Raw genomic sequence first — 22,520 nt, 5'->3', positions numbered from 1 at the left:
AAGGAAGAAAAGTTAGTTGTATAAAAGGTAGCAGGCTATGAAGGACACAGGCAGAGACCTTTGGATTGGTCTGAGTTTAGTAAGAGCATTCAATGTAGACCAGAAGAAAATTGCTAGGAAGTCAAGAACAGTGGGAATAAACAGTAAGCTTCAGGAGTTTGGAGACAAATATGTGGACTGTAAGTTGTGCATAAATCTTAGGTAGCCATTTTTGAGGCTATTTCAAATATGTGTAGCTCAAAGGATGGTTTGAATTTTCCTACTATGAGCTCATGCAGCTCAAAATATGAGCTGCTTTATTCATCTTTTTGTAATAAAGCCTCATTTCTTCCCAATCGCTGATCAGTTTTTTGCTTCAAAAATCTTGGGCACAGTATTTGTTCATAGATGTTCTCCATTATGATTTCTGCTGTATGTGGCTAGAAATGCAGTCTTTGCTTTACATATCAGTGGCTTGAATGGAAGGCTTCTTCACAGCCTAACTGTCGTTTGGCTTTCCCCTGAATGCTTCTGTTAATGTTTGTACAGTGGTGCCCCGCAAGACGAAATTAATTCGTTCCGCAATTTTTGTCGCCTAGCGAATTTTTCGTCTTGCAAAGCACGAAATCCCATAGGAATGCATTGAAAATCAATTAATGCGTTCCTATGGTCAAAAAAAGTCCAAACAAAGCCAAATTTGGTACAACAACAGTTTATTAACTGCTCTTCAAAGTCACACATACTGTAAAGAGCAGTTCAAAAATTGAAGGGAAAATAAATTAACTTTATAAACATGACAGAAAAACATTTAAAAATCAACAAAGTACAGTGTACATTACATTTTCTAAGACTCTGGGGGACCACTTGAAGAAGGCTCCTCTTCCACTCTTTGCTTCTTGGTCAAGAACCTGTCCATAGTCTGCTGCTTTATCCGCCTTTTCAGCAGGTCCCTGAAATACGACATGACCCTCGTATCATAAAAGTTCCCAGCGTCATGTGCCACGTGCTTCTCATGGTGGTGTAGATCTGCAAAAGTCTGCACCTCCTTCCACCTCTGGCAAATGTCCCTCAGTCTTTCGGAGGACAGCCGTTCCTCAGTTGCTTCCTCCTCTTCCAGTGAGGCCTGCTCCTGCGCAGCCTCTGCCTGCAGTTCGACCAGCTCCACGGTGGTCAGCTCGTCGTCGTGCCCCGCCACCAGCTCGCAGACGTCCTCCTCCGTGACCTCCAGGCCCATGGTCCTCCCCAAGGCAACAATGTCCTGCACCACTGTTGACTCTGGTGCATCAGAGTCACTTGGTGCCACACAGTCCGGCCACAGGCTGCGCCAAGCGCAATTCAAATTTCTCTGGCTGATCCCTTTCCAGGCCGTGTTGACCATCTTCAAGCAGGTGACGATGTCGAAGTGGTCCTTCCAGAATTCCCGCAGGGTGATGGTGGTGCAGTCAGTCACCTCAAAGCATCGCCTGAAAAGCTCCTTGGTGTAGAGTTTTTTGAAATTGGCGATGACCTGCTGATCCATCGGCTGGAGCAGTGGCGTGGTGTTAGGCGGCAGGAACATGATGTTGATGAATCTGAACTCCTCCAACAAGTCCACCTCAAGGCCTTTAGGATGGGCAGGAGCATTGTCCATCAGAAGCAAAGCCTTCAGCGGCAGGTCGTTGTCCAGCAGGTACTGCTTGACAGCAGGGCCAAAAGCAAGATTGACCCAGTCCACAAACAGCACACGTGTGACCCAAGCCTTGCTGTTGGATCGTCACATGACACTCAGCCGCTCCTTGTCGATCTTGTGTCTCTTGAAGGCCCGTGGGTTCTCCGAGTGGTACACCAGCAGGGGCTTGATCTTCAGGTCGCCGCTTGCGTTGGCACAGAAGAGCAGGGTCAGACGGTCCTTCATGGGCTTGTGGCCAGGCAGCCTGGACTCCTCCTGAGTGATGAAAGTCCTTTTGGGCATCCTCTTCCAAAACAGCCCGGTCTCGTCGCAGTTGAAGACCTGCTGCGGAACGTAGCCCTCCGTCTTCACAAGCTCCAGGAACTCCGCTGCAAAGTCTTCAGCCGCAGGAACATCAGAACTGGCAGCCTCTCCATGCCTGACCACGCTGTGGATGCCAGATCTTGTCTTGAACCGGTCAAACCAACCTCTGCTAGCCTTGAAGACTTCTGGCTCGGCTGAGGTTCCTGGCTGTTCCCGGACGAGGTCTGCGTGCAAGGCCTTGGCCTTCTCACAAATGACGGCCTCAGACACTGGGTCCCCTGCACGCTGCTTCTCTTCTATCCAGATGAGCAGCAACTTCTCGACCTCCTCCAGGACAGCTGGGCGGTTCTTCACGATCCTGGTGACTCCCTTGGCTGCATCAGTCGCCATGATCTTCTCCCTCATCTTCAGGATGGTCCCGATGGTCGAAGGGTTCCTGCCGTACTCCCTGGCGATGTCCGTCACACGCATTCCGCCGTCGTGCTTCCGAATGATGTCCTTCTTCATTTCCAGCGTCACCTTCTCCTTCTTCCTCTCGCCGGCCACCGCAGCAGCAGTCTTCTTGGGTCCCATGGCAGCACAGGTCCTACCTTTGTAAACTCAGAAACAGAAAAAAAAATCAGTGATGTGCTTCAAACCCAAAAAATACAAAAGCACCCAGCCACCCACCACACAGAAATTAAAACCCAGAACCAAGGCCTTGAATCCCAAGCACCCCAACCCCAAATCCAAAATCCCAAAACCCCCAAAAAAGTTTTAAAAGTTGAGCTTACCAAATGGATGAAAGAGAAGTTCTGGAAAAGCTTCAACAATCAACCACCGAAGTCCTCAGGAACCTCAAATGGCTGCAAAAAAAGTTTAGGAAAAGCTTCAAAAATCACCAATGTCTTCAAAAACCTCAACTGCTCCCACAGACACGCACCAACCCACCCACAACACAGAAATTGCAAACCCCTCCTCAACTGCTCCCCCAGCCCCTCCCCTACTGCTGCAAACCCCTCCCCAACTGCTTCCCCACCCAGACAAAAAAAAATTTCAAAAAATAACAACATGGCCAGCACTCAGAAATTCAAACTCAGAAAACTTTTCAAAAAAAAACAACCTGGCCCAATGGTCACAGAAAATCATAAAAATTCCAAAAAACCCCCACAAGCCCCCAGATTTCTGCAGAAACCTCCCCCACTGTTCCCCCAGCCAGCCAGCACTCAGAAATTCAAACTCAGAAAAAAAAAATTGAAAATAAACAGCCATGCCTAGTGGTCACAGAAAATCATAAAAATTCCAAAAAAAACCCAAATGGTCCCAGATTTCTGCAGAAACCTCCCCCACTGTTCCCCCAGCCAGCCAGCACTCAGAAATTCAAACTCAGAAAAAAAAAAATTTGAAAATAAACAGCCATGCCTAGTGGTCACAGAAAATCATAAAAATTCCAAAAAAACCACAAATGGTCCCAGATTTCTGCAGAAACCTCCCCCACTGTTCCCCCAGCCAGCCAGCACTCAGAAATTCAAACTCAGAAAAAATTTTTTGAAAATAAACAGCCATGCCCAATGGTCACAGAAAATCATAAAAATTCCAAAAAAAACCCAAATGGTCCCAGATTTCTGCAGAAACCTCCCCCACTGTTCCCCCAGCCAGCCAGCACTCAGAAATTCAAACTCAGAAAAATTTTCAAAAATAAACAACCTGGCACAATGGTCACAGAAAATCATAAAAATTCCAAAAAAAACCCCAAATGGTCCCAGATTTCTGCAGAAACCTCCCCCACTGTTCCCCTAGCCAGCCAGCACTCAGAAATTCAAACTCAGAAAAATTTTCAAAAATAAACAACCTGGCACAATGGTCACAGAAAATCATAAAAATTCCCAAAAAAGGCCCACAAGCCCCCAGATTATCGCAAACCCCTTCCCAACACCAAGTCCTTGAATCCCAAACACCCCAACCCAAAATCCAAAACCCCCCAAAAAAGTTATAAAAGTTTAACTTACCAAATGGATGAAAGAGAAGTTCTGGAAAAGTTCTGGAAAAGTTTTGGAAAATCTTCAAAAGTGAGCAAAGTCTGATAAAAGGCTACCAAACCACGTGCTAACAGTTGCTCCTCGAAGCCAAGTCGCAACTGCAGCTGCTCAAGCTAAGCACCCTTGGTTTTAACGGTTTTTGCACAAAGGAAACAAAGTCGCGAGACGTTTTTGTTTTGCGAAGCAAGCCCATAGGGGAATTCGTCTTGCGAGGCAAATCGCGGACGAAAAAACCTTTCGTCTAGCGAGTTTTTTGTCTTGCGAGGCATTTGTCTTGCGGGGCACTACTGTAACTTAGTGAAGCACATTTTACAAGGTTTAAAAAAAAATCTGATCACCTGCCATCTGATTTAGCAGCAAGTGTTGCAAAGCAATTCAAAACAATTGATTTGTTTTTTTAAAAATAGTTTAGTTATGTAATTGTTGAAGTATAGATCAAATCAAGTTTATGGTGTTAAAATGTAATTCTGATATTCAGTTCTGAAAATATCCACAAATCATGGTAAGTCTTCTTTCTTTAAGGTCATCAGCTTAATCCTTCTGCAGAATAGAAAGCAGAAAATCATTGTTGCTGTGGTTGTGAATTATACTTGACTGATAACTGTACAATATTGACACTATTGTGTTTATGAAATAATATGCAGCTTGTAAAATATCCAGGAATGGCTTATAACATTCCTCTTGCTCACATGGTCAGCTGTGGTATGCATGTCTGTAATTTTCATCTACCACACTTGACATTTCTTCATATGGGAGGAGCCCTGGAAATTGGTGGGGGAGAGGAGGAGAAAAGGAAGATGGAACAGAGTTTTCTCCATGCTGTCTTCGGCAGCACATATACTAAAATTAGAATGATACAGAGAAGATTAGCATGGAACAGAGCTTTCTCCCCTTTTCCTTCCCATCAGTTCTCAAATCCCAGCTGCTAACCAGCAATTTGGGCCCTCCGTCCCCAAAGCCAAAACAGTTTGGTTTGAAGATCAGTTTGTGACAAACAGACATGGGTTGTTTGGGAGGAAAAGGAAGGGGTTAGCTTTCTTTCACCTTCAAAGCTTCTGTTGAGTGGAGGCACCAGCTCCACAACAAGCCCCACCCCTTTCTTCAGAGCTAATGCCTGCAAGTTATCTACTGTTGTATGCACCACATATTGCTAGAGCAATATGTGGTGGGTGGAGGAGGCAGTGATCATTCCCACCCATATTTTTAAATCCTCAGCATGTCAGCACAAACATAAGGTTGTATCCAGTGTTAGCCCTGTATTCATTGAAATGAATGAATATGACTAACTTAGGTCCATTAATTTTAGCGGGTCTACTTAGTTGGATACAACCCATAAATTATGTAGACCTACGAAGGAAATTTTGATTTATTTCTCTGACCCGGTGACAGAGGAAGGTAAAAGTGGCATGCATTCCAGATTCTGGGGAGCTGAATCACTTGAAGATTCAGGAACTCTCCAGCCTTAGCATTTCTAGTGGATCAGTTTGAGAACTAGCTATTCTCATCCTGTTGAAAAATGGTAACTATGACAACATACAATGTAACCCTTTGCTTTTCTGCTTTCATGCTTCTTCAGTTTGATGTCTGTGCAGTTATTCTGCCATTTAGAATTCTGGGCAAGGGGAGAAAAAGTTCTCTGACCTTTGGAGTGCAAAGTAAACACCCTTAGGCATCAAGACTATGGGCAGCCTTCAAAACAGTATTGCTGATGGTAATTTATATGGTAGCTGATGGAAGGATGTGATTCTTTACTACCTTCTCGACCTTTAGTTTAATCCTTTGGTGCCTTATTTCGCCAGATCCAAATTGTAGATAAGGGCAATTACAATTATAACCCTCTAAATATATTAAGAGTTTCCTCACTCAGTTTTGGGATATATTAGAATAACTTTGATTCTTTTTGTAGTAAATGTGTGGTATTGGTAGACTTCAAAATGCAAAAGGAGAAATAACTTACTTACATGAGTTTTACTTGCAGGTAACAAGGTCCAGTAGTTACACCAAAAAATCACAGTTTCAGGTGGAAGAAGAAGATATTGAGAAGCTGGAAGTCAGGTATATTCCTTAGTATATTAAAACCAATTATTTATTTTTATACAAAACTGTCAATGGTTTTTTATGATGGAGATAAAAACATTACTCAAGGACTACAGAAAGCTGTTCACTTAAATAATATCCAACTTTGGCTGGAGGCAGGGTGGGTGTAAGTCTAAAACAGCCTTAGAGAGCTCATGATAATTACTTTCATAACCTGAACAGTTAATTTAGCAGAACATCTGACTACCTGTTTTATATAGCAATTGTGGTATATTCAGTATTACTTAACTAAAATGAGTCTTATTTCTTTGTATGCTGTAGCTGGCATTGGGCTCCCCTGCTCTCTTTGCTATGGGAAAAAGTTATCTCTTAGCTCAGTGCTTTCCCCTGGTTGGGAGGGGAGCAGGAAGGGAGTGGAACACCCAAGTCCCTGTCTTCATCTTGACTCCACTTTAAACCCAAGGAGAAAGAATTATCATCTGAAAAGCTGAGGATAGGAATAGTTTATTTCTTAACTTGCTTGAACTATGTAGGTAGGGTAATTTGGAACATCTGAGTGAAAATCACAATAGGCAACTCATTTAGGGAGGCAAGGGAACATCAATCATGCCACAACACAATGGATTTTATTTCTTTTCTTCTTAATATATGTGCTGTCTTAACAGAAATGTCAGTGAGGTAAGACTCAACAACCCACCTAGAGTGCATGCCTTTGGGAGTCTTACAGCTTTTTAGGTTGTAAGAGCTTGGACTAAAAAATAAAAATCAGTGCATGTGTCATTGAAGTGTTACAGTTTAGTCAGAAAGAGCAAAAAGTAGGAATATTAATAAATGCAAACAGAAATGCAAATGCTTGAGAATAAAATGGTAATGTCACTCTTTTCTTTTTTTTTAGTGCCTCAGTTCATCCAATATTGCTTTTATCTTATTGATAAAGCCACACTTTTAACCAATATGCTGACATTGTTGCCTTTTATAGAAATAGGACACTTTTTGTCTAACTTAAACTATTGCGTGTGAGGTTATAAACTTGTTTGTGTGCATGCTGAATTGGTGTGGTTCTCTATGTGATGATCATGACTCTTACAGTTATATGAAAAATGATTATGACAAAAAATGGTTAACTATTATTTAACTTTCAGGATTGATTTATGGAACAATGGTAACTTGGTACAAGACCTTTTCCTAGGAGAAATCAAGATTCCTGTCAAGGTGTTAGGAAGTGATTCCTTCCAAGCATGGTAAGAAAACTAGGCAAAAGGCAGCATGTGACATAGTTAAAACAAAAGGATAGGTTTTGTTATCTGTATGACTGTATGAAAGTGTTTGTAACTGGAAACAAACAGTTGTGCTACAGTTGTTTCCTGCAAAATCGTACTTGACATTATTCTTCTAGGCATTGCACTGCCTCACAGCATTCTACTAGGCCAAATTTAAATTTCACTATTGGTATAGAAGCCCCTGTTCAGCTTGGGATCAGTTTACCTGAGAGACCACCACCTTTACCCCCTTATCTTTTTTTCCTTATCCATTGCTAGTATTGTGATAATCTGAATATTGTTTTTTGTTATGTATTTCCTTTTTCTGCACACACTTTTGATGGCAGGCTGTTTAAAAAACATGCAAGTAAATAAATGCCAGTTAAGCATATATATTTCAAATATATTAATACATTTATTTCTTGACTTGCTTACATCAAGCACAAACTCCACATCTAAAAGTGGTAGTGCTTAAAATAATAGTTGATGCAAGTAAATGCTTGCTGTATTTCAGTATTAATTTAAAAAGTCAAAAATTTATCTTAATAAGCAAATTCAAGTTAGCTAAAATAAAAGGAAAGAAGGAAAGGGCAAGGTTATTGCTGCTTCTTTATTCTAGACCTAACTTTACTTGGTGAACTATAAATAAAATACAAAATGAATCTCTGTCACTTGGATTTTCTTTTTTAAGGTACCTTCTACAGCCAAGAGACAATGGAAATAAGTCGTCCAAAACGGATGATCATGGATCACTTAGACTGAATATATGTTATGCTGAAGACTATGTGCTTCCATCACAGTACTATGCTTCCCTCAGAAACTTGCTGCTAAAGTCATCAGAAGTTGAGGTAACCTGCTTTGGGGACTGTTTAACCATTTAAGAGCAAGTTATACCATATCATATTTGCCTCTTGGCCGGTGTCACAATTCTACCTTGCATGGCTTTAAAAGGATACCCAGATTTGTCACTGCAGTCATAATAATAATTATAAATAGATATAGATAGGAAAAACAATACTGTTACTTATAAGTACTTATAATTATTTTACTTATATTAGTATGTGTAGTTATAGGTAACACTGTTACTTTTTAAAAATAGTTAAATGCTCTTGTAGAGGTACACTGTACAACCATGAGAGTATTTAACTATATTTTTAAAAGCCACTCCTTGTGTCTTGAAAAGGTGGCATTTCAAAAGCTATTTGATGTGGCTGGCATTGAGAATTGCAGTTCAAAGAAAATGTTCTAGGCATACATAATCCAGGGCGAATTTAGAACATTATACGTCTACATTTTGGAATTGATTCAAATTCTGGTGTCTTTCCATTTGGTACAGCTGGTACTTATTTCAGTTATATTTTCCCCTTTTTATAGCCTATTTCTGCTTCTTCTGCTTACATTTTGGCTGAAGTATGTCGAGATAAATATGATGCCATTTTGCCTCTTGTAAGGTTGTTGATTCATCATCATAAACTAGTACAATTTATCACTGCAGTGGCAGAGTTAGAATTGACGGATACCCAGTAAGTATTTCATTTTCCCTCTTTTCTCCCTCCTCCCAGTATTGGTGTCCATGACAAGTGCATATTTCTGTAATTTTAAGATGTTTTAAACTGTTTTAAATATTGTGTTTTAATTGTTGTAACCTGCCCCTGGGACCTTGGGGGAAGGGCAGGTATAAATTGTAATAATAGTAAGCGTGTAAAACTTGTAAAATTTGCTGCTTCAAACTACCTTAGCAAAAGGTATCAAACAAGTTGCTTGATGGTAATGCAAAATGCATGCTTGACAGGGGTCCACAAATGAACCTGCCTCTGCTATACATCGGTCCCCAATATCCCAAGAAATTTTGTAAACCACTTTGAGGTTTTCTATATTCTATAATCAAGCAGTATAAATTTTATGAAATAAATAAGTAAACTTAAATAAGAACTATAGTAGAACTAAACTGAACTAAAATTCTGGCAAGGTCCATTGATCTCCTGAACCTGAGGAAGGGCAGGGAGTGTCTGCCAGACACTGTTCCCCCTCACTGCCCTATCAGTGTGGAGCACTTGGGAGACTTCTTTGAAGATCAGTATGGCCTCAAAAATAATACGTCACTCCTCTCCTGGTCTTAGGGTGAACACAGTGAATTTTACTGGTTACTAAGGTTAGCCATAGTTTGTGGACCTCTTATAGTGGAACTCAGGTGGCAGACTAAACCTAGGTGTGTGTGTGTCTGTGTGATCCCATTACTGTGGATAACTTGCTGAACCTTCATTATTAGTTGCCTATATTGCTAGCTCTGCTTTGACTCTGAACAAAGATCCAATCATACAGCACAACATTCTACTTGTAGACAGAACCAGAAGAAAGGACAGTTTGTCCTTTTGTCAAATAGGAATGTACTTGTGTAAAGGAATTGACATTTTCAGATGTGTTTTTGAAGATAGGTTTAGGGATGTTTAATTGACAGTTCACTACCAATACTGCCAAACTGGTTGAAAAAGAGGTACCTAGGATGATAGGTTTGTGTCTTCTACATTTTAAAAGTTGTTAGCTTTAATCATTGAAGATATCTTTCCTAGTCTTGATTTCTGTCAGTTGTGAATAGGATAGGTGTCTGCTTAGGGCAGATTTTTCTTTACAGCTCTATAAGGATGACTTAAAGTTTATAACTAGTTCAGCTTCCAGTAGGCATTGACACCTATTTAATCTTAGTTAGCTAAATATATCGCAGATATTGCAGGTGTTTTAAACTCTGGTTTCTGAATACCATCTGTATATGAGCTAGATTGCTAGAAACTTTTCACAGAAAACTTAGGTTATGATTTATATATTCCTTCCATCTTGAATTCTCAATGATTCATATTGCTTTGCAGGGAAGCAAATACAATCTTCAGAGGGAATTCTTTAGCTACTCGATGCCTAGATGAAATGATGAAAATAGTGGGAAAGCACTACCTGAAAGTTACATTAAAACCAATTCTTGATGAGGTACTGTAACATTATGCATTAAAGTTTACAAAGCTGGTTGGTTAAATATTATTTTTTTGGCACTGCTTCCAGCTTTATTAACCACTGACTCAGTGCAGAGTTGTTTCTTAGATATCAGCCAGTGAGCACCCCAACAAAACTGCTAAGGACCACATAATACAGTTCCTGCTTGCCACAAAACATCTGCATGGTGGGTTATCGTGACTCTTGTAAAGTGTAGAAGGGTTCCACTACACATATTATAGGAAATCTCTACAGCTTCCAGACAAGTGTGGTGGCTTTCCATATGATTGTAATCTGCATGCTGTGCCCCTTAAATACTGTACATACAGTATGCAGACGTGTTTCTCAGCAGCAAGAATACTACTGCTAAATGAAGTTGCCTATGACAACTCATACCTAAATGGACTGGAAGTGATCTCTTCAGTATCATTTTCCTACATACGTGCACCTGTGCCTATGTAGTTCTGATCCTATTAATATAAGTCAGTTACAGGAAGGAAACAGCTGATGTCTGTTCTTAACAGTTTATATACATAAAACTTCTTCATCCGGGCTAGCCTGAAATCCAATCTCCAGGATCATGAGGGGAATGGGGTAATAAAACACTTATCCACAATGTTGCCATTAACTTACTAGATTGCTACTGCGGGTGCACCTTTTTAGCATATTAAGGAAGACTGGAAGAAAAAAAAAGGAGGGAAATCAGGGTACCTTCCTCCTTGAGGATGCATGGTTTTAAGGTGTGAGTGCAGCCACTAGAAACATAAACATGCAGTGGCCATCTTTTTTTCAAAAGTTTGCAGTATGCCTACAGGCAGCTTCTGGGGAAACATTGATGGGTTTTGCCCCTCTTCTTACCTCTGGCTCAGTAAAGGAGAACAGACCTGAATAATGCTTGTCCTGATATAAGTGACTAAAATTTTACTCTTGTTTTCAGATATGTGATAATCCCAAACCTTGCGAAATTGATCCTTTGAAACTGAAAGAAGCTGATAATGTTGAAATACACCAGGTGTGTTTAAATGATTTTGTTCAGCTTATATTCAAGGTCCTAGTGCAGAGAAGGAGAACCTCAGGCCTGGCCCTGAGGCAGCACTCTAAGCCTCTCTGTCTCAGCCTCTGGACTCTTCTCGGCTACACCCCTATTGGCCCTGCTTTGTGCTCTCTTTGAGTGTTTTTGCCTGGCTAGAATGTGTTATAGAACTTTGATAATGCCTCTTGCTTTTTTTAATGAAGGACAGAGGTGTGTAAACCAGCCTACTGTATAAAAAATTTACATTAATTGATTTGTCCATTTTTGCCTCCAGTGTCTCCTACCACTGGCATATGGGACCTAGAAGGTTGCCAGAATGCAGCCTTGGGCTGCAAAAGGTTCCCCACCCCTGAGCTAGTGTATAATCAATTTTTGGAGTGATAAATGTTAGCCATGCTAAACTTCAACATCAAGCAAAATTGCTTAGAATCTGAGTGTAATTCTTCCACTTGTGTTGGCTTCCAGTTACCAATGTTCTCTGTATACAGTAACTTCCATTATGTAGACCTCAGTATAAATAAGTACTACTGTAAATTAGTTCATAATTCAGTTCATAATACAGAACATGCACCTTACATTGTTGGGATGAAAACCTGGACCCATTATGGTAGCCTTGAGAGTTGTTGCTATTAAGTATCAGGTTTCTCTTTGTTAAAATAAAAGTATGAGTGAGCTGCAATAAAGATAGAATTTGTAAGCCACTTTGTACTATAAAAGGGTTATGTTTCTAATTATTAACAGTAAGCATTGGTAGTGATATATGGATTGTCTTTTGGCTAGCTTGTACCATTGGCAGCAGTGAAAGTAGAAGATGTCAGTGCACTTTTCTATTGTGTAACTATGTATGCAGGTAACTCGCAACTTACGTGTGTTTTACATGCATAATTTGAACTTTATACGCTTGGCCGAAAAAAATCAAAATCAAAAGGGGTGGGCATCTGGCGGGGGGGGACATAGGCAATCCCACCCATCATTGCACTCACCTTGGAGATCATGCAGAGGTAGAGTACAAGTTGCTTTGGGAGAGCATGGGAGGGGAGAGAGTAAGAGTGGCCTTGGAGAACGTGTGCTATGCTTTTTATGGGGCATTTCCAAGTTTCCACAGGGTTGTTTTGACTATACTCTATTTTGGCTTTACACTCTATATCTCCAGAACGCAACCTTCACATAAGATGTGAATAACCTGTACATATGCCAGTGTGTTTTATTGACCTTTAAAGTATATGATTTACATTTGCCTCTGTTCCCAAAAGATTGCCATTGTTATGCTAGAATGGAGAACTTGTGTGTAAATTTTGTATTACATTTTTCTTTGACAATAGAATAACACAATATGGATTTCTGAAATAATTTGTTTGCCTTCTAGGAAAATCTGCGCTTCTATGTTGACAAAGTATTCAGTACAGTTGTACAGTCAAGTATAAGTTGCCCTAAATTAATGTGTGATGTGTTCTGTTCTCTGAGGCGCTTGGCTGCTGAAAGATTTTCTAGTAAGTGTATTTTTTTTAATTAGAAACTTATGTAAGACCTCTTGAAGTCCATGGAAGTGTTCTCAAAGAGTTGTCCAGTAGCATTCATAAGGAAACTGAAATGACTGAATTTGCAACTTTACATTTTCAATAGACTTTAAAAATGTTTATTGTAAACATGACCTGCTTTCTGTAGGCTGTGTACAGTGGTGCCCCGCAAGATGAATGCCTCGCAAGACGGAAAACCCGCTAGACAAAAGGGTTTTCCGTTTTTGAGCTGCTTCGCAAGACGATTTTCCCTATGGGCTTGCTTTGCAAGACGAAAACGGCTTGCGAGCGTTCCGATTTTTTTTTGCTTCCCCCCCCCTTTTTCTAAGCCGCTAATAGCCTTTTAGCCGCTAATCCGCTAAGCCTTTAATAACCGCTAAGCCTTTAATAGTCGCTAATAGCGCTAATCCGCTAAGCTGCTAATAGGGTTGCTTCGCAAGACGAAAAAACCGCTAGACGAAGAGACTCGCGGAACGGATTAATTTCGTCTTGCGAGGCACCACTGTACGGAGCATATGTATTTGTTAATCTATACTATTTGGCATCAGCAGAACTGCATGCTTGTTATACCAAAGCATCAGTATGAAAAGAGCACAAGATAAGAGACATACAGTATAAGAGAAAAATACAAACACAGATCGTGTTTTAAAATGTTGCATTAGACAACATTTTGAATACAGCCATGCATCTGTTACTTATTGGTTAAAATGTGTGAAGCTTTGAATAGCAAGTTGAATAGTACGTTGTTATACGTATTTTATATTGAAATACATATACTATACAACATCTCCCCCAACATAAAAAAGAGGAAATAGCCTTCTTGGTATAGAGTAAAATATGTGTTCTCTGAAAACTATTAGAATGTATAGTTTATCTGATATAAAATATAAATAGTAGCTTCAGTTGTACATAATGATAAATGATGGTTTACATAAGGGATGGGGAACCTGTTCCCTCCAGAATAGGTTGAACTCCTAACTGTAAATGTCTCTTACCATTCGTCATACTGGCTGGGGCTGATTGGTTTACATTAATGGGCCTTGCGTTTATGAGCTCCCCATTCCCTTTTCTCCAGCACAGCTGTGAAGCAAACCAAAGTCTTAACTATGGTTTAAGTAAACAAGCCAACCTCAAATCCTGGCTTGTTTCCATAAAACATAGAGAAAAATTGGTATAGTTTTTGTTTAGACACAATAATAAGCCATGATTAACTGAAAACAGAAGCAAACCCTTCCAGTTCCCTCTCTGCAATAGTGCTGGAGGAGGGGAGATGGAGCTCACAAGCTCAAGGTTTGTGTACATGACTAAATCATAGCTTGTTGGTCATTGACCGTATTAAAGATATTTGAATTTGACTAAATCATAGTTTAGGTACAACCAGATGTGTTACAGTTCTTATTTGTGCCCTATAACAAATGGCAAAAGCATCTTGCATCATAACCACACTTTCATTTCATCCTACTTGCTAGTTCTTTATTCTGCCAAAGAACAGTACTTCTTTTTCTAATGACATTATCCTGCTAAAGTTTTTCATTGTCTTCATTTCCTACCAACTTGTAATACATCTTACATTTCATGGTTTTTCTCTGCAGATGACCCTCATGTACAATATTCTGCAGTGAGCAGCTTTATATTTCTTCGTTTCTTTGCTGTAGCTGTAGTATCGCCTCATACTTTCCATTTACGACCTCATCATCCCGTAAGTTTTAATAATGTTCTGTCCAAACTCTCTAGGCAAGGTTTGTTAGGAAGATAAATATAGAAATAAGCCTAGCGTTTGCATTGTGAGTGGAGAGTTGAACTGTCAGTTTTTAGGCCTCCTGGATATAATTTAAGTAAACTCTAGGTAACTACATAGTCCCTAAGTCCCCTACAGTTCTGAGCTATTATCCTGCCTGAATATTAATAATAATAATAATTGGAAAATTGATATGAGTAGGTAGCTGGCACCCTGATCTTTTGTATGGTATATGGTTGCATTTCCTATTGACTTCAAAGTAATCTCAAACAGTGACAGAAAGCCCTAAAAGAGAAGTCTGGGTTATCTTGAAGGGGTGTGTAGAAAGCTTTATTGTTAATATTCTGGTAATGTGTAGAGAATGTTGTTCAGGATGTCAAATGGAACAGTTATAGCTTGGTATCATGTGAAACATTCTATGTAACTTTTCCTACACAGAGATGTTTTCATTGTAGTAAGAACATAGCATAGAAAGTGGCCCCAAAAGCATTGTGCACTGCTCATCTCAAAAAAGAAAATATTCCACAATAATAGCTTTCTTTTCTTGGGTTATTGATGCTCATTTATAGATTGTCTTATAAGAACTTTAATAGAGCCCTGCTGGTTCAGACCAAAGGCCCATCTAGATCAATGTCCTGTTCTCACAGTGACTAACCAGATGCATATGGGAAGCCCATGACAACCTTTTTCCCATTTGTGAGTCCCAGCAACAGTATTCAAAGGCATCAGTTTTTCAGCATTGCTTATGAAGTAGTAGTGGAGTGAACTACTTGGGTCTAAGATATTAAACATATGGAAAAGCTATTATAAATCAATATACTCTTTATGGCCAGGGGTCGGCAAGGTTTACCTCGCCTGGGCTGGTTCACTCCAGTGGAGATCCTTCCGTGGGTCAGATTGCACGCGTGTGTGAGCGCGTGTGCCTACAATTTCCGGCGTCTGCGCAGATGCGATTTCTGGCATCGCAGAAGCAAGGCGCTGCGCCAGTTTAGCGCAGCGCGCAGGGACTCACCAAGTGGGCGGCTCAGTTTGGGGGTGGCTTGGGGGCTGGTTAAATGACCCCTGTGGGCCGCTTGTGGCCCACGGGCCTTAGGTTGCCTACCCCTGCTTTATGGCAGTGTACTTTCTTAATTAGAGGATACTGAATAGTACTGCTATAGCTACTGTTAATGTAATCAGTGACATGTGTTTTCTGGAAAACTTTGAATGGGAAGTTTTTCTTATTCACGTTGCATAGGCTAACTTGCATCAGAAACATTTTCTGATGCTCCAAAGAGTGATCTAATTTATTGTGTTTGCTTCACTTGCAATTTAGTAAACAGAGCAAAAAAAGTTAACATTCCTCCCCCCCCCCATATGCCACAAAGCATTTGACCACAAATATTTGAGGGGAGAAATTAATGCACACTTAATATCTATTGTTATGTAGACATTTTTCTTGCAAGATTTAAAGACAATGTTAGAGTTAATTACCTGTAAAACATTATTTACAACTTTGAACCTGCCAAACTTGCCTACTACTGTGTTTGCAATTGGCATCCATTCAGTGTTACTAATGAACTTATGACACAAAACATTTTTCCAAAACATTTTCTGCACCACTGCATGTAGTTCCTGGTTCCATGTTCTTGGAGCAATGTCCTTTCTATGCTCCCCACTTCTTACCAGCACACCATGTATCCACTGTACTCATTTTCGCCTGTCACTGCTACCTCTCACTCATACCTCCTCTTAGGATTCTGGTCCTTGTTAGCAAAAGAGGAGAGACTTAATGTCATAGAAGTGGCACCGCTGTGTCCTTAGGTAACTATGTGGTTTGGTGAGGTCGAAATACATTCCTTCATGTAGCATCCAGTCGTTCAGAAGGGGCATTAATAGAAATGTCAGATTTAATTCAAGACGCTATTCTGCTACAAAATAAATATTCAGATAGTTACATGAATTGGAGCAAAACAATATTGCTCAGTCTCTGATTCAAAGATTATGTTAGGGCATAGCCTTTAAATATTCAAATAAGTGAAATGTTTCAGTGTCAGATTATATAGGTCTGTGTATTGTAAAGTTAGCACAAATGTTTAACATCTTAAATATGGATATTTATGTAAAACACTTAAAGGTTTTCTTGCAATGAACTGGTATATACATCTTTTAAATGCATTTTCATAAATAAATGAAGTAGAATATTTCTGTAAAACCTTGGCTTCTTTTAAGCAATAAAGTACAGCTCTTTTTGTCCGGTGGAGACATATCAAACTGTAGAACCAGAATCTATAATGTAAGATGTTTCATCTACTAATAGATTGAAACAGTACCTCTCATGAGGGGACTTCTGCTCACTGAAATAACACTCTCATTGCCTAGTAACAGAGGGGGGACATTTTCACCTGCTGCTCATGCCCTTCCAAATAAATCCGCTCTGAATGATTGAAGACCTTCCAGAACAGTATGGGAGGTGCACAAGGAGCTGCAGGAGCATTGGCAAAAATTATAGCCTTCCCCCATGCTGTGCCACTTCTATTAATAGGGGCTTCTGCTTGTATCAAAGGCCCTTGTGCCCATGAAAATTTGTTGGAGTCTGCAAAACACTGCTTCATGCTGTGTCCATCTCCATGCTGCTTATATGAAAGCTGCCATGTGGCAGCTGTGCAGTAAAGTACTTGGTAGATGTTCTTTCATTGTAATACTATTAGTTATTTAACAAGATTTATATACAATTTAATCATCAAGTTTCTAAGTGCTTTACATAAAATATAAATTAAATTCTAATTATAAATTCTATTAAAAATAATAGAATCAGATGTTAAAAACAAGGTGACCCAAGATTCAAAATGTAAATCAGATCATTTTAAAAAATGTTTACATTATAAAATCACATATTAAAATACATGTCACATGTGCATGTCTGGGTTGACTTGCCTGAAAAATTTTTTTATAGCAGGGATCTAAAACAATACTATGACACCAGTAAAATGGCAACTTTACCTGTTTCTTATCTGTTTCCTTTAGGATGCACAGACATCTAGAACATTAACCCTTATATCAAAAGCCATTCAGACACTGGGGAGCTGGGGAAGTTTGTCTAAAAGCAAGCTAGTAAGTACCTGATTATTTATTCTTTTGTTTTGCTTCTGGTATCTTAATTGCTAAGGTTTACTCACTTCAATTTTCTCTCTTTTAGTCAAGCTTCAAGGAGACATTTATGTGTGAATTTTTCAAAATGTTTCAGGAAGAGGCATATATTGAAGCTGTCAAAAAGGTATTTTTTATATATATACACATTATTTTAGTTAAAGTATGCATCCATTTTTTTCTTGCATTCCTCCAAGGATGTCAGGAACTGTACTTGGAGGCTATCCCTTTTGATATACACAACAGAACTGTGAGGTAGGTTAGATCAATAGATGGGCAAATCAGTTGCTTACAGCTGGCTAGTGGTTTGAACCCAGATCTTCCTGGTACAAGTCTAATCCTCTGTTTACTGCACAATGCCACCCTGTACCACTCACGTGCACACTTGTTTTGCTAAAGTACAATGGCAGAAATGTTTTTAAGATGCAATATTTTAGATCAAATGTGAAGGTAAAATACAGAAACAACATCTTAGAACTGTAAATTAACTTAGGTTAGCTTAGAGTTCATGTATATTGATTTTTTAAAAAGTTTTTACAAAAGTTTCTACAGTTAAGTATGGAAAACAATTCACATTATTTTAACATGGTCTCCATGTTCTACTTTCTTCTATTTGAAAGTAGAAGAACTTAGCTTAACGAAGGATCAATGAAAGCTGGGGGGAAACGATCTGATCTGTTAGGCCGGAGAGAAAAGCCTGCCTCCCAGAGTTCTTTTCTCTCCTACCTCCGTCATCAGCAACCGCATCAAATTTCATGTACCGTATTTTTTGCACCATAACACTCACTTTTTTCCTCCTAAAAAGTAAGGGGAAATGTCTGTGCGTGTTATGGAGGGAATGCCTACGGGTGGCATGCCTACGGATTTTCCTCCTCTAAAAACTATGTGCGTGTTATGGTCGGGTGCGTGTTATAGAGTGAAAAATACGGTATATTGATTTTTTTAAAAGCTTCTACAGTTGTGTATGGAAAACAATTCACATTATTTTAACATGTTCTCTTTTAGTTTTTAGATGAGGTATCATCTACTGAAACTAAAGAGCCAAGTGTCATGAGCGAGTCGATTCATCTAAAAGAAGGGTAACTGAAGTACAAAGTACTGTATACTGACAAGTGTTTTGCTTGAATACATTGTTTTTGTCATCTCTTTGAACTAGTTCCAGCCTAGAACCTTTGCTTCCCTGACTACTTAAGTGCCAACTCTCTCTGAGGCAGTAGCCTACTTACATATGTACACAATTTCTTGCTCAGATTACCATTGTATACAAAATACCCCTTTTTATCAGTACAAGATTCCTGCAAGGAGAGGATAGTTATTGTAGTTAATCACCCTGTAGCATACTTAACCTTAAATTGATGGTTGGGAAGAACTTGCAGAGCTGCAACAACCACCTTGCATTTACTTTTTAAAGTGGAATGATGTGAGCAAGTCTGGGAAAGAGAAATAATAAAAATGTTTTCTTCATCTTACATCGTGAACTTTGAGCATAAGTGAAAATTATTTTAAAAATATTACTATAACAACTACAGTGGTGCCTCGCAAGACGAAATTAATTCGTTCCGCAAGTCTCTTCGTCTTGCGGTTTTTTCGTCTTGCGATGCACGGTTTCCCATAGGAATGCATTGAAAATCAATTAATGCGTTCCTAGGGAAACCGACTTCAGACCAGGTCCGGGGACAGTCTGTCCCCCGACCTCTTCTGAAGGCTGGGGGGGGGGACACAAGGGCTTTTCTTCCCACCCCCAGCATTTTAAAAAACCCTGGGACAGCGGAGGACTTCTCCGCTGTCCGGGGCGATCTTAAAATGCTGGCGGGCGGCATTTTAAAAAACCCTGGGACAGCGGAGGACTTCTCCGCTGTCCGGGGCGATTTAAAAGCCCCTGGGAAGGCAGGCAGGGGGGACAAAGACTTTCGCCCCCTGCCCGCCTTCAGAAGGTGTTCCCGCCCCCCGCCCCGCTTCGGAACAGCTTTCCGAAGTGGGGCGGCTGGGGCAGGTGTCCCTGCCCCCCCTCCCCGCTTCGGAACAGCTTTCCGAAGTGGGGCGGCTGGGGCAGGTGTCCCCGCCCCCCCTCCCCGCTTCGGAACAGCTTTCCGAAGTGGGGCGGCTGGGGCAGGTGTCCCCGCCCCCCCTCCCCGCTTCGGAACAGCTTTCCGAAGTGGGGCGGCTGGGGCAGGTGTCCCCGCCCCCCCTCCCCGCTTCGGAACAGCTTTCCGAAGTGGGGCGGCTGGGGCAGGTGTCCCCGCCCCCCCTCCCCGCTTCGGAACAGCTTTCCGAAGTGGGGCGGCTGGGGCAGGTGTCCCCGCCCCCCCTCCCCGCTTCGGAACAGCTTTCCGAAGTGGGGCGGCTGGGGCAGGTGTCCCCGCCCCCCCTCCCCGCTTCGGAACAGCTTTCCGAAGTGGGGCGGCTGGGGCAGGTGTCCCCGCCCCCCCTCCCCGCTTCGGAACAGCGTTCCGAAGTGGGGCGGCTGGGGCAGGTGTCCCCGCCCCCCCTCCCCGCTTCGGAACAGCGTTCCGAAGTGGGGCGGCTGGGGCAGGTGTCCCCGCCCCCCCTCCCCGCTTCGGAACAGCTTTCCGAAGTGGGGCGGCTGGGGCAGGTGTCCCCGCCCCCCCGCCCCGCTTTGGAACAGCTTTCCGAAGTGGGGCTGCTGGGGCAGGTGTCCCCGCCCCCCCTCCCCGCTTCGGAACAACGTTCCGAAGTGGGGCGGCTGGGGCAGGTGTCCCCGCCCCCCCTCCCCGCTTCGGAACAGCTTTCCGAAGTGGGGCGGCTGGGGCAGGTGTCCCCGCCCCCCCGCCCCGCTTTGGAACAGCTTTCCGAAGTGGGGGCTGCTGGGGCAGGTGTCCCCGCCCCCCCTCCCCACTTCGGAACAACGTTCAGAAGTGGGGCGGCTGGGGCAGGTGTCCCCGCCCCCCCTCCCCGCTTCGGAACAGCTTTCCGAAGTGGGGCGGCTGGGGCAGGTGTCCCCGCCCCCCCTCCCCACTTCGGAACAGCTTTCCGAAGTGGGGCGGCTGGGGCAGGTGTCCCCGCCCCCCCGCCCCACTTCGGAACAGCTTTCCGAAGTGGGGCGGCAGGGGCAGGTGTCCCCGCCCCCCCTCCCCACTTCGGAACAGCTTTCCGAAGTGGGGCGGCTGGGGCAGGTGTCCCCGCCCCCCTTCGGAACAGCGTTTTAAAATGCTGGGGGTCGGCAGCGCTTCGCTCCCGACCCCCAGCATTTTAAAACCTTCCCGGGACACCGGGAGATTTTAAAATGCTGGGGGTCGGCAGCGCTTCGCTCCCGACCCCCAGCATTTTAAAACCTTCCCGGGACACCGGGAGATTTTAAAATGCTGGGGGTCGGCAGCGCTTCGCTCCCGACCCCCAGCATTTTAAAACCTTCCCGGGACACCGGGAGATTTTAAAATGCTGGGGGTCGGCAGCTAATGCTTCGCTCCCGACCCCCAGCATTTTAAAATCTCCCCGGGACAGAGACTTCTCTGCTGTCCCTTGGAGATTTTAAAATGCTGGGGGTCGGCAGCGAACGCTTCGCTCCCGCCCGCCAGCATTTTAAGATCGCCCGGGGCAGGCGGGGGGAAGGCAGGCGGGGGGGAGCAAAGACTTTTGCCCCCCGCCGGCCTTCAGAAGAGGTCCTCTTCTGAAGGCCGGCTGTGGGCGAAAGTCTTTGCTCCCGACCGCCAGCATTTCCCTATGGGCTTTCGTCTTGCGATGCAAGCCCATAGGGAAATTCGTCTTGAGAAGCGCCTCCAAAACAGAAAACCCTTTCGTCTTGCGGGTTTTCCGTCTTGCGTGGCATTCGTCTTGCGGGGTACCACTGTATACATAAACGTGCCCTTTATACCATTATAAATATTTCCATATTTTTAATATATATGCTTACTATAATTCAGTATCATTGGGTAGAATTCAGTGTTGTGCTATGATGAACATTTTGTCTGCACAACGATTTTAGCTTGCTAGACAGAACAATCTCTCCTCCCTCTGCATGCTGTTCTGGGGTTCTCTTGACCCCAATAAATAATTATGGGAGATGTGGGGAGAGGTGCAGGGGAAACACAGTGGTTCCGCTGACAGGTTTCATTAGATGAATCCTACCCTTAAACTCAAAATCCAGTGTCTTAAGATATCCTTGCATTATACAAAGGTTAAATGTTTATAATTCAGTGTAACATAAAACACCCTTTATTATTGGATATTGAAAGATTTCTTTATACTATCAGTCAAGGACTTCAGTTTTTATTATAAAATATTCTGCTGTTCTCTCCCTTCCTTATATAATATACCAATTTTTCCATTAGTGCAAATCCCCACATTTTGTCAGTTCACTCACTTACAGTTGGTATCACATGTAGTCTCAGTTTATTTCTGTATATTATTCTTGATGCTGTCAGTGTAACCAAATAAATTAGGTATGTTCTTTTTACACCAATCATTAAATAAATAAGAAAAAACAGGATCTTTTTTCTTTTTATACACTTAAAAATTGTCTTTCTGGATTCTAAATCATATTTATTCCTAATATTTTTGGGGTTTTTTATTCAACTTTGTGTCCTATTAAAGTCTCATATTCAACTATAAATCGTTCAATTTCTGACAAAGAAATGGTGGTCCACTTAGTGTTATAACTATATAACAGACTGAGGTTGAATCCTGACAAGACAGAAGTACTATTTTGGGGGGACAGGGGACGGGCAGGTGTGTGGGACTCCCTGGTCCTGAATGGTGCGCACCTGGGAGTCATTTTGGACTCACAGCTGCCCCTGGAGGCGCAGGTCAATTCTGTGTCCAGGGCAGCTGTCTACCAACTCCACCTGGTACACTGGCTGATAACATGCCTGCCTGCAGACTGTCTTGCCAGAGTGATG

At 42.0% G+C, this 22,520-nt stretch overlaps 1 protein-coding gene and 1 pseudogene across 3 annotated transcripts in view; one reads left to right on the top strand and one right to left on the bottom strand.

Moving 5' to 3' along the window:
* Positions 1-22,520, top strand: part of RASA2 (RAS p21 protein activator 2) — a 51,057-nt gene that overhangs the window by 16,661 nt on the left and 11,876 nt on the right. Inside the window, exons 8-18 of the mRNA XM_081190161.1 lie at positions 5,948-6,024; positions 7,149-7,247; positions 7,957-8,113; positions 8,640-8,788; positions 10,130-10,244; positions 11,185-11,259; positions 12,647-12,770; positions 14,390-14,496; positions 17,542-17,628; positions 17,714-17,791; positions 18,670-18,743. Coding sequence (XP_081046287.1) covers positions 5,948-6,024; positions 7,149-7,247; positions 7,957-8,113; positions 8,640-8,788; positions 10,130-10,244; positions 11,185-11,259; positions 12,647-12,770; positions 14,390-14,496; positions 17,542-17,628; positions 17,714-17,791; positions 18,670-18,743 — 1,142 coding nt within the window. The remainder of the gene's footprint in view (positions 1-5,947; positions 6,025-7,148; positions 7,248-7,956; positions 8,114-8,639; positions 8,789-10,129; positions 10,245-11,184; positions 11,260-12,646; positions 12,771-14,389; positions 14,497-17,541; positions 17,629-17,713; positions 17,792-18,669; positions 18,744-22,520) is intronic.
* LOC308585094 (tigger transposable element-derived protein 1 pseudogene) lies at positions 1,253-2,796 on the bottom strand (annotated as a pseudogene). Of its 2 annotated transcripts, none has more exons than XR_014013494.1 (2): positions 2,725-2,796; positions 1,253-2,550 (listed from the first exon to the last, which is right to left on the bottom strand). The product of XR_014013494.1 is annotated as a tigger transposable element-derived protein 1 pseudogene (transcript). The 2 variants fall into 2 exon arrangements; XR_014013495.1 differs by having other exon boundaries at positions 1,253-2,541.

Source organism: Podarcis bocagei (genome assembly GCF_964188305.1).
Source record: "Podarcis bocagei genome assembly, chromosome: 4".
NCBI lineage: Eukaryota > Metazoa > Chordata > Lepidosauria > Squamata > Lacertidae > Podarcis > Podarcis bocagei.
This window is presented reverse-complemented; position numbering and strand designations above follow the sequence as displayed.